The sequence below is a fragment of the Borostomias antarcticus genome (genome assembly GCF_949987555.1).
Source record: "Borostomias antarcticus genome assembly, chromosome: 18".
Lineage (NCBI taxonomy): Eukaryota > Metazoa > Chordata > Actinopteri > Stomiiformes > Stomiidae > Borostomias > Borostomias antarcticus.
In genome coordinates this window covers 6509475-6522159 of record NC_140251.1, presented here as the reverse complement: position 1 = coordinate 6522159, position 12685 = coordinate 6509475, and the positions used below count along the sequence as shown (strand labels likewise).

The following is a 12685-nucleotide window of genomic DNA, read 5'->3' as shown; positions in this document are numbered from 1 at the left end:
CTGCTCACTTCCTTCCAACACCATCACACCCTACTAGACCTTACAGGGTCACAAACACGTTTGTTAGAACAAGATAAGAAGAAGAAGACTACTAGAAATCTACCTCCACCCATGAATGCATTCCGTGGCTCTGTGCGCACGTTTGGTATTGCTGCATTCGTTAGGTCGAGCTCTTTATTCCAGTCCAAACCCCGTGTCTCTGTGACCTTCTCATGTAGAGATATGGCTGTTTCAATTCCCCCCATTGACAATGAATGGGGGGATTTTTTTGGCTCCTGAGTCCAAAAAAAGAATGGAGGTGAATGGCTGGCTGTGTGTGGGTGACTCGTGGACCTTCCCTGTGATTCGGATCCACTCCAAAATTGAATGGATTATAAGTTTCATGAAAACTGGTTGGGTAGTTTTTGTGTAATCCTGCTAACAAATAAACCAGTAAATAAACCAACTGACCAACACACGCCACCGAAAACATTACCTCATGTCCAGCTGTTGCTGGGGCCTAGGTATCAAGTATTGAAAATAAGAAAACAAGTATATCAATATTTTCATATTTCTCAAAAGGCTCACCTTAGCTCCTCCTTCAGCCTGCTGAGTCTGTCGTAGAGCCTGACGTTCTTGACTTGCATGGGAGCACTCGGAACAAACCAGGCGGCCACGAATTTGCATATGACGACCACATGCTGAGGACAGACCCAGAGAGGTGGGACCATGGGGGAGAGAAGGAGGTTATCACCACTGTTTAAGTTTAAACTGGTTAAACTCTGTAGTCAGCTAACTCAGCTAGAGCTGTGGGTCCTACTGTACCTCAAACAGAATGACGAAGCCGAAGCGCATGGCCAGTATCAGCCAGAACTGTGGGGTGAAGCTGTAGTCCTCGTGACTCCTGTAGTCTTTATAACTGTGGACAAAGGTGTCTATTTACAGAATACCAATGGTTTTGCTTGAGTAGTCTCTATAACTGTGAACAAATGCATTGCACTGTACAGAATATCAATGGGTGTATTTAGAGTAATTCAACAACTTGAATCTAATCCTCCAACACTGTGGGACTGAACCTGCAGAAGGAGACGTTCATGCCCCCGCGGGTGACCATCTGATCCGGTGAAAACTCTTTATGGATGCTGTTCACTCGCACCACCGACAGCGTGCTGTTGATGTAACCGGCCATGCAGCTTCGAAAAGTCCAACAACCACAATCGCATGTTAAAACTGCTCGGAGGAGGCAACACATATGTACTTTTGTGAGTTACTGTACATACTGTACACAGATAGAGAACTGAGAGAGGGTGGGAGGGGAGAGAGAACTAACTACATCTGATCAGAAACTCACTCGGGGGCGGTGCCGTTGGCGCAGGGGCCGTAGTGGTAGCGGTAGATCAGCCGTGGGATGAACTCTGACGTGATCCCGATGACCAGCCCGTTGGCGATGACCGCTAGCACACCGATAGCCCCCAGCACGTCAGTCCACACACCTACAGACATGCCATACACACAAAACACACACTTGTTATTTCGTCGTTATAATAAGACACAATTCACATACGTACAGAATTAACAAAGGGGTAGGCCATGTTTTCCATCCCTCGTGGTCCCTCACCGATATCGTTGGTTTTCTTGGGCACAAGCCTGCGTTCCAGGCTGACCATCTTGATGGCGTCCAGGCGTATCTCGATGATGTTGTTGATGAGAGCCAGCAGAGGAGCCAGGGGAAACGCCGCCACAAAGATGGTGGTGAAACTGAACTGGATCACTGTGAACGGACGGACGACAGAATTCAGTTGGCAAGCTACCAATCTTATGATGTCGTAATTGCACCGGTTGTTTTATGAGGTATTGCACCGGTTAATTACATATTTTATTGTTTTTATTGCACTGTTTTATTACTATTGTAGTGTTTTATTACTATTTATGATGTATTATTCCTGTTTTTATTGCCATTATCTTGTGTTGTTTCTCTGTTGTTGCTGCAAGGTTGAGGAGCCAGAACCTAAGCATTTTGTCCCAGTTTCTGAGGCCTACCCATCTCCAGGAACTCATTGAACAGGCTGAAGGAGTCCACGTCGTTGAGGCGGTAGTTGCGGAGCCAGTCGGAGAGCTTGCAGATGTCACACAGCTCTGATCCGCTGGTCGCTGAGTCCTCTTTCAGGTAACAATGGGCACACTTCCGCTGCAGCCTCCTGGTCTTCCTCTGCTTGAACCACCTGCTGAGCCAGCTGCACACACACACACACACACACACACACACACACAACGTGCACGTACGCACATGCACACACCCACACACACACATTTGATAATTTATTTATGTCCACATAAATAGAAATACAAAGGACATAAACTCTAACAATGCCGTCAGACAATAGAAGTCAGTCAGTTACATAAGTGCCTGGTTGGTGATCGCATTGTTACACACGCTAGATGATGACAATGACAGGTTCAAAGGCCTACTTCGTGGCTAATGAAAACAGAACCTCCTCCACATTGAGCGGCTCCCAATGATGGCTGAAAATGAGCAGTACCTCGCTAACTGCTTAGCCCTTCTCCTAGGGAGGCCGGCCATCTGAAGGCCCCTCACAACCAACTTGTGCACATGACCCATATCTCTAATGGAGTTCTGATGGACTACCAGATGGACAACCCATTCATACACACATACACACACACACACAAACACACACAAAACCGCACACACAAGCACGCACGCACACACACACGCATACACACACACACACACACACACACACACACACACACACACACACACACACACACAGGCTTAGAATGATGCGCTGTACACTTACGGGCCGGCCAACTCAAAGACGTTGCTGACGGTGTTTTTGAGCACCAGTATGACGGCCATCTGGATGAAGAGGTCCGTCAGACAGCCGCTGGGGTGGCACTGCCAGGGACGGGCACAGAGCAGACGACGTCATCTCTCACATCGCATTCACCTCTTAAAGAACCTATTGTATTAATGTTTTGCCACTCATGCACGTTGGCTTCAGCACTAGATTATGCTCCTGGTCACTTGTTTAGAAAGGAGATGCACGTGTGAGTTTGGATAAAAGCGTCTGCTAAATGACTGTAATGTAAATGCAACATTTAACAAAAGTATGCGTGTCCTGTTTTGAGAAGAATGCTGTGGTGTGCGACTCACTTCCTCCAGCCTCCACTTCCCTGCGATCCGCACATAGCCACCTGGATGTCCGTTGATCCTGTAGAGAGCACGGCATACGGCATGTTGGAAGCCCACTACGATATCTTTGTGGAATGATGTTTGGAATCTAACACACTGGAGTGGGGGGGGGCTTACCTGCCGAGGAAGAAGGCCACGTAGAAGAGTGAGGAGAAGTAGGTGAAGAACTGGAAGGTGAACATCTTGACGGTGAAGGTCCTCTCGAAGGCAGCGAAGGACCTTGTTTCCTCTGAGGAACAGAACGAACAAACAGCAGCTGAGAACAACGGTTGTGTGAATTGTCTTCTGCACCAGAATATGTAGCGGTCTTCAAAAGTAGTTTGTGGAGGAATACTGTTGTTACACAGTAATGAACTTCAAAGTAGGTCTCGCCATCTACTTTCAGACACCGCATCCATTTCTGCCTAGTCTTTCACAGTCTATCCCACGATTGAACAATCCCACACACCTAATTCACTGAGCTTCATAGCCACCTTCCTGTTGACCTGCAAAGACAGGAAGGAGCAAAGAACAGAGGGAGGTTCAGGAGGACTACAGGGGCAACGACATGATCAGAATCGCACAGACGAAGTGAAAGAGTGTCCCACTGTGGAGTCAGAAGAGGGACAAACGTATTGAGCAAGTGAAGCATGTTTTGAGCAAGCAAGGAGATCTGTACAGTTACACATTTCTTTGTTTGCTCAAAACATTTCTTTGCTTGATCAATACTTTTGTCCCTATTCTGACACCATATCCCTCCTCCCTGTATAGATAGATAGATAGATAGATAGATAGATAGATAGATAGATAGATAGATAGATAACCTAAAGAAAAAAAAAAAGAAAAAGAAAAGAAAGAAAAAAAAGAAAAACACTCAGGTCATGATGGTGAAGTAGTGTAAGAGTGTCCCTCCTCCCTCCCTGTACCCAGGTCATGATGTTGATGGTGAAGTAGTGGAGCACGGCGCCCAGCATCACGGCGGCGGTGTTGGAGTGGTCGCTGAGGAACTCCCAGGTGCTCTCACTCAGCAGCACGGACGCCATCACACGGAACACGACCAGAGCGTGAGCCAGGGCAATGATCAGCGCCATCTAACACACACACACACACACACACACACACACACACACACACACACACACTAAGGCTTTGGATTGGTGAGACATTCTGGATGAATGACTCTTGAGGACAAACAAAGCACTCACCATGAGGATGACCAGAATCAGAACCAGAGTACTACGCAGATAGGAATGTTTGTACGGCTTGGGCTCACATTGTTCGTCGTTCACAATCTCCAGGATCAGCTCTTCCTGTGAATAGGCATACTTTCATTTTCAAATAATACTTTTATGTCTGATGTTTAAATGTGTGTTCCCGCGACCAGCGACAACCAAAAGAATGAACAAAGTCTGTTGCGGCAGATGAAAATCTCTATCTAGCTCAATACTTGAGCGATCAGTGAAACTCTGGTCTATCAGGTTCATTAGGTTTAGATATACCTGTTCTGCTGTGCTTCGTAATTTGATGTATAGATTTATGTGTAGGGCATCTGAGTCAGATACTGATCATTACTGTCATAACTAACCCAGTTCTCTTCCAGCCTCTGGAACCATTGGCGAACAAGCCTGCATGTCAGAAATTGAGCTATGTGGAGGGCTTTGTTTTTTTTACTTATTTTTTCTTATCTTTTTAATGTGCTGTATTTTACTGTGTTTTTATTGTGATATGGATCCCCCTGGGTCCGAAATAAAGAATTGAATTGAATACCGCAAATAGAGATAAATACTAATAATAATAATAACTATTTATATAACACCTTTCATATAAATAAATGCAGCTCAAAGTGCTTTACAACAGATAATTTACATTCTTCACATAAAAATAGACAATGAACAAAAAGCAGGAAAAATAAGATAAACACAATAAGAAGAAGATAAAGAAAGAAAATCCTGTACTATTCCTTTAAGAACACTGTACCTCCTCGTCACACCAGTCGAAGACCTTCCATTCACACACATAGGTGACCCGGTGTCTCTTCCAGAACTCCAGGAACAGCGTGGCTGTAAAAAACGCAGAAGAAGTTGCCAGGATTCTCATAGCTTTGTGAGCCGAAACATAACACCATTCACTTTCTTAAGGCTACCGCCACATATATATACCACATGACTCACCCCATATCGCCATGAACATAGCGAAGGCAACTGTCCCCTCATTGTCAAACAAAAGGCTCACCTACACGAAGGGGGGAACATTATATTTGAGCAGCGTTAGAATGTACAACCAGTGAGTAACAGTAACATTTCCCTGTACATTCAGTCATTCACTGTAGAGTAGCATTTTACTGTACATTGTACACTGTACTAAATACATGTGACAAATACAATCTGAATCTGAATCGTTCTTCTGCCCACTGAATAAATGTACCTTAGTATAGGTGCAGGTGTCGGAGAGTGGCCACACTTTGCATTTCTTGTCACACAGGGGACACATGACAGTGTCCGACTCACAAACCTCCTTTCTACAACACACAGTGGCCAGATCAGGCCAGGAGAGCAGTCAGCACAGTGATCCACCGTAGCAGTGTAATAGAGAAATTCAAATCTATCTTTGTCATTTCATATCTGACACCAGTGTAACCAGAACGTATGTGGATGTGTGAGTTTGTGAGAACACTTTTACATGAACACTCTTTCTCTTCTTATTGGAAACCTCTCTGGCAAGCCATTGTTTATAGGGAAATGGGTTACTCAAGCATTTTTACAACACTTCTATGCCCTACAGCTGTTTCCCAAGGCCATAAACAATGGCCTGGGGTCTTCAGATACAGGTCAGCTGTTGACCTGTAGAGCTGCCCTACTCTTTGGTAACCCTCTCATATCATTGGTTAGGGTTGGAATTTTACATATGCATGTATGGGTTGTATTGTATTGGATATGATGCTGTGATTTGAGGATAATCATGGCTCTTGGCAGAACTTGTCTCCTACCAGAGAGCCCAACTTTGCAAACTCTTAACTGTTGGAATAAACGTAAACAGCTTTGGACTCACAAAGGTGAACCTCTGCATTTCGATACTCATTTTAAATTTTTTAATAATTTCCTTAACAGCAGCCAGCTAGAACAGTGGTGATACACACATTAGAGGGGAGGTGTTGAAGAAGGTCAGCCCACAGAGGAAGATGATGAGCCCGGTGACGGCAGCAGGGATGAGCAGGCATGTGTACCAGCCCAGCCACAGGAAGTAGAGGGCTACCTTCTCTCCAAAGTAGTTCCTGCCAGACACAGACACAGACACAGACACACACACACACACACACACACACACACACACACACACACACACACACACACACACACACACACACATCAAGGTCTATGTCATGGGCCAAGGAAGAAGAATGTTTATGCTATCATTTTTTAAAGTCAAACTATCATTGAATCAGTCTAACCTGACGGAGGTTATGGGTTGTGTAGTCAGTCTAACCTGACGGAGGTTATGGGTTGTGTATTCAGTCTAACCTGACGAAGGTTATGGGTTGTGTAGTAAGTCTAACCTGACGTTGGTTATGGGTTGTGTAGTCAGTCTAACCTGACGGAGGTTATGGGTTGCCCCTGGAGGAAGGCGGTCCATCTGGCCCAGGTGTTCCTCAGCTCCCTCTGCTTCTTCTTCTGTAACAGGAACAGACGCTGTGAGGGGAGTTTCGCTCTCTGGCGTCAGCAGGGGAAATCCCGCCTGCGGATGACTCCACTAAGTGTTAGGACAAACTGCCTGATCGTTTCCTGTTCAGGTTTCAGGTTCATGAGCAGATACTCTGCTGGCCGCCAAGAGGGGTTTTGAAGGATCTTGTCATGCCGGGTTTCATATTGCGGTGAAAATGGTTCACAACAATAGCAAGGCACTTCAAAGTGTAAACGTCAAAATTGCTATTTTTAGCTTGTGGGTGTGTCACTGCATATGACAACAGACTGGATAACAATAGCAAGCATTCATGTAGGTTATTTTTATCACTCATGTTTGACGTTTAAAGAGTTTCGATATCATCTGGATTGAAATACCTTTCTATTTTTATCTGATTTATCAGTCATCAGAATTTCTTGTCTGCAAAAGTGCTTAACTTAAGAAATCACTGTGCATGGTCTGATTTCCTTGTGGGTGTATTCTGTGTGTAAACTATTAAGTTTGTACAACAATCAGGATGAGATTCATCACAGAACAGCACATAGAGCCTCTGCCCGGGTGAGAGAAGGACTGAGAGCCTCTAGAGTGGAAATAAACCATCAACATTACCTCATGCAAGCAGAACTTTGCCTCAAACACACTCTTCTTCATGAGGTCCCTCAAATCCTCTGCAGAGATGGACCAGAGGGACGAGAGCATGTAACATTGGGAGTCTAACCACTATCAGTCCAACTATATAGATGGTTTTATTTGAAGCACATACAGTAAATAAATTAATAAATATATAGATAGATAAAAATGTGGACGAAACCACAAACTGCCTCACCTCCTGTATCAATGAGGGTGTGATTAAGGATAAAGTGGACGATCCTGATTCTGAAAAGAGTAGAATTAAGTTTGAGATATCCCTCACGCACTACGAAATTATGCAAAGCATGGGAATGGGATTGGCAGACAAGTTGGGTGGGACAGATAAAGAGCATAGTGAGTGACGAGACAGGTAAAATCCAGTGTCTTTGATAATATAAAGCTGAGACGGAAAATACATAGAATTAGTAGAATATAGTAGAACAATCCTTCAGTACATAGGGAAAAAAGTAACATACAGTAGACATGTAAAGTACATAGACATGTAAAATACATAGACATGTAACAGACGTGGCACACCTGTCCTATCACAGGATTCTTACCGGGTAGAGAGCGATACCATACCCTGATGTTCAAAACTCCAATTACAGGCATCGGAAACCTTCAACAGATATCTGTATTTCTCAAATATCTCCTTGGGGGCTTGAATCCCATAGAAGACTATGTTGTCATCTATGATTTTCTAAATCAGGAATACAATTAACATCATTACAGTTCTGAAAGTTATTAGATATGGCATAAAGATAGTGAATTAATCTAAATGATTGACTAATGACTAATAAAGACTGCTATAGATAAATATATAGGCTATTACATAGTTAGAACTGTAAACGCAAACAACTCACTGTGATTTTAAAGTCCTTCCTCTTTAATGCATCAATGAAAGCAGCTTGCTTCTTGAATGTCTCTCTCTCCTGGTCCTGGATTGTTTTAGCGACCAGGATGTAATCATATGACAGAGGAGTGTGCTGCAGATGAAGCACAGAATATAGAGAGAAATGACAGGTGTATATCCCGTCCCAGGACACAGGCGGAATTAACTTAACCATGCAACGTTATAAATCAGCCCAGTGTGTAGGTCCAAGCTGTGATGTCACAGCCTACTGACAGGTCTTACCACAGGCGGAAGTGAGGTTTGCTCACTGCCATTCTCTTTCACCACTCCAAACAACTCCAGTAATTCGATGCTGGCCTACAAAATAATGATTATACAAGGACAGGTCACCAGAATATGAGCACAGTCCATGCTGTACACCCTTCATACCCCTATAAGCAATCTGTCAGAATATAATATAAAAAAAGAAATCATAGAATATATATTTACTGGTCAATTTTGCACCTGAAAGCATGCAGAATAGATACATGTATGCGTCTTCTTATGTTCCTATAGCATGCAGGCTTTCGTTAGTTGCAGGACCATGTCTATTTGAGATGCATGATCATCACTGATGATTCTTTTCCCCTGGCAATTCAGCATGTCAAATAATGTATACCGCGATTGTGTTACGTCTATGAAAACAATCAGATATAATACAGCTTCTGTTTCCTTGAGGAATGCTCTATAACCTGGGAGAGAACTACTGAACTATAATCCTGACTCATTCATCACAGTCTGAGAGCTGTTTGATACAGGGTTTGCCTGACAAGGTAGGCTACAATAGAAGGATATGGTGTGTTGTTACATTCAATCAATCAATTAATCAAGCAATCAATCAAGCAATCAATCAAACAGTGCGCACAGAAATGGGTGGAGGGAAATGCAAATACACTAACCTTGCCACTAACTGTATACACTAACCTTGCCACTCATTTTGCAGAGGGAAGGGAGAAAACCCTTTCACCCTTTTGAGCCAAAATGGAAGAAACTGTAAAAACCTCTCAACAAGCAGCGTTAGAGCATAGAGCATAAAATACAGCTCCTGGAAAATACATAGCCTAGTAATATAGCTCTATGGAGGGGTCAGGGCAGACCAATACTGTAGCCTACTGTAGTGGTACTGTAGATGATGATACTTACGTTAATATCAATCACCTACAGTAGCCTAGGAAAGGCCCTGAAGGATATAGACGATATGTCTATCCTGACAAGCTCTTCTTTACTGTCTGAGTGTCACTACCAAAACCCACTACTTGTGTAAAATGTAAGTTGTATAAAATTTATGAATGTGATTTTATATTGTTATATTGTTGTTGTTGTTGTATTGTTTTATATTGTTTATGATGTATGCTGTGTAACCAGGTCACCACTGTAAATGAGACATTGGTCTCACGTGGGCTTCCCTGGATAAATAAAGGTAAAATATATATAAATAAATAAATAAATAAGTAAGTAGGTTAATAAATACATATGTATACAGCATACGGTCCTGCGCTTATTTCAGTGTTATGCTACTTTATGGAAAGTGCAGCACAAAGAGCTAGGTCATTATTAGGCTAATATGCCTACTGATATTATACATGTTGCGAGTAGCCTATCTCGATACAAATCGTCACCGAATCACGGAGAGAGACCACAAGAAGCAACGTTATAATGTTGTTAACAATAACAAATCTGCGAGACAAAAAACATCTTGACATGCCCGTAAGATCGTTTGCGCCTACCTGCCTTCTGTGGCCCGGCATGATGAAGAGATGTTGAATCCAGGAGTTACCTCGTCTTAACCAAGCACAATTAGCCTATAAGAAGCATTAGGCCAAGTCAACATTCGCACCTAAACTGCACTATAACATCACAGCACTAGGCTAACAGGTGAACTTCCTGTATTTGACCAGGAAATACATCTCGTCAATACGTCTTGTGCTGCTTTGCCGAGGAATGTAAAAGCGACCTTACCTGTTGGACTGATGTCAGTTTCTTGTCTTCAGGGTTTGGCGTGCTTGTGAGAGCGTCTGGGTACTCAGATTAGGCGTGCTGCGACCTTTGAAATGGCCTTTGATGCCCATTCATTAGGCTACACTACAACCTCTTAAATACATAGCCTAGGCCTACTTGTGAGACGTTTACGGAGATTGTTCAAATTGTTCAGGAGCGAGGACATACATTTCTGAGCATCAGTAACTCAGCACTTACCTGCAGTCTTTTCAGTCTATCGCCCACAAGATGGCATTAGAGTACCATTTATTTTTGTTATCAATAGGTTACTTGCCTATCGCAGGCAACCACAGGCAAAATATAGCAAAATATAAAATATAGCGTATTTCAAGCTTAATAAATCCATGGCCTCAACTTGTATGGTAAATTAATAGAAGGCACAGTCTCAATGGCGATACAAAACGACCGCATCAGTGGTAGCCCCTGAGCTAACGACCACAGTGAAACTAAATGTGAGCTCGCGAGATCTAATGTTCTCACGAGGCTACTCAGTAGTGGTAGGCTCAATCGCAGCACTGGGAGATAGAAGTGTATGATTTAACATAGTGTTCAACATTTTAGAATGGTAGCCCTATTAATCCTGTACATCAACCTCTTTGAACATTGCTCATCTCAGAATCTGGATCAGTTTTATTTTCCAGGCAGTTTTTATACATACTAGGCCTATAGGAATGTATTTTGGTCAATTGGTGCATAACACTGATGGACACAACATTAGGGTGCAAGGACAAGACAGACAGGACAGTGCAAAGACAGGACAGTGCAAATGAGCAGTGCAAAATACATATAAACATAAACATATAAAACGCAATATACAAAATGGTGTGTGATGAGTAAATATACAGCATGTGTACATAGTGTAATGTTATGTGCAATGTTTTTATATATGCAATGTGTGTGCTGTTGTGATATGTGTGTGCAGTGCAAGCCTAAGTACAGTACAGTCAGCGGTCATGTGCAAGTAGTGCAAAGTCAGTCAGAGTCAGAGGGGGTGAGTCAGAGGGGGACACAAGCCTTATTACCAGGCCAGGCCACTATTGTAAATAAGAATTTGTTCTGGCCTACCTGGTTAAAAATAAAGGTTAAAAATTGATGAAGAAGCTGCTTTTGTGGCATGAGTTTATGGTCCTAATGGATTGCAGCCTCTTGCTGGAGGAGAGAGGTTCAAAGTCATTGTGACTGGGGTGGGAGGGGTCGGTCACAATCTAGCCTGCTTCGGGCCCTGGAGCTGTGCAGGGCCTGGAGGGATGGCAGACTGCAGCCGATCACCCTCTCAGCGGAGCGAATGATGGGCTGCAGTCTGGCCTTATCCATGGCTGTAGCGGCAATGTACCAGCTGGTGATGGAGGAGGTGAGGATGGACTCAATGATGGAAGAGTACCATCATTGTCTTTGGCAGCTTGAATTTCTTCAGCTGCCTCTGGAAGTATTACCATAGCAAAGGCTCTTGCCTCTTCCATAGCCTCACCTTCTTGTTGAGGGAGCTGATGTTTAGCTCTCATTTGAGATCCCGGAAGATGATGGTGCCCAGGAAGTGGAAGAAGTCCACAGAGTCGACTGGGGGCTGGGTTCTTCCTGAAGTCTACAACCATCTCCACTGTCTTAAGAGCGTTGAGCTTCAGGTTGTTCTGGCCGCACCAGGACAGCAGCTAGTCAATCTCCCACCTGTAGGCAGACTTGTTACCCTCAGAGATGAGTCCGATGAAGGTGGTGTCATTTGCAAACTCCAGGACCTTGACAGACTGATGGCTGGAGGTGCAGCTGTTCGTGATGCAGCCTTGGGGGAGCCTATGCTGATGGTCCTGGAGTCAGAGATGTGTTTACCCAGCTTCATGTGCTGCTTCCTGTCAGACAGGAAGTCGGTGATCCATCTGAAGGTGGAGTCAGGCAAGCACAGCTGGGAGAGCATGTCCTCCACTATGGGCAGGAGGATGGTGTTGAAAGCAGAGCTGAAGTCCGCAAACAGAATCCTGGCGTAGGTGCCTGTGGAGTCCAGGTGCTAGAGAATGTAGTGTAGGGCCATGTTTACTGTATGGTCCACAAACCTGTTGGCTCTCTGTAGGCGAACTATATCAGTTTTCATAGCATCTTCTCTATGGCGTAAGCCTACTTTGCTAGAAAATGGGGACCACCCACGCCCTGTTATTAAGGCAAACATATAGGCCTCACCATTAATTTAGGAAACCTAGGTTTTAAGGACATGTAGAGTACACACCCAGAACTCCATATGTCAAGGAAAATGTAGCATGAGGCTAAAGAAAAAGCGGTTTAGGAAATAAGCAGCTGTATTTCTGCACATTGCCACACCCCTG

The 12685-nt window shown here is 43.9% G+C and overlaps 1 protein-coding gene across 1 annotated transcript; it reads right to left on the bottom strand.

The window, feature by feature from the left end:
- Nucleotides 1-563: 563 nt before the first annotated feature.
- LOC311320794 (anoctamin-9) lies at nucleotides 564-10123 on the bottom strand (the record flags this gene model as incomplete). Its single annotated transcript, XM_084452631.1, has 23 exons — nucleotides 564-680; nucleotides 805-898; nucleotides 1056-1172; nucleotides 1331-1472; nucleotides 1598-1750; nucleotides 2020-2213; nucleotides 2802-2899; nucleotides 3158-3215; nucleotides 3314-3425; nucleotides 3645-3681; nucleotides 4102-4266; nucleotides 4381-4485; nucleotides 5153-5235; nucleotides 5347-5407; nucleotides 5600-5693; nucleotides 6312-6446; nucleotides 6764-6843; nucleotides 7463-7521; nucleotides 7680-7729; nucleotides 8044-8183; nucleotides 8347-8469; nucleotides 8619-8693; nucleotides 10103-10123. 23 exons carry the CDS (start codon nucleotides 10121-10123, stop codon nucleotides 564-566), a joined length of 2313 nt encoding a protein of 770 aa, XP_084308757.1.
- Nucleotides 10124-12685: the final 2562 nt, after the last annotated feature.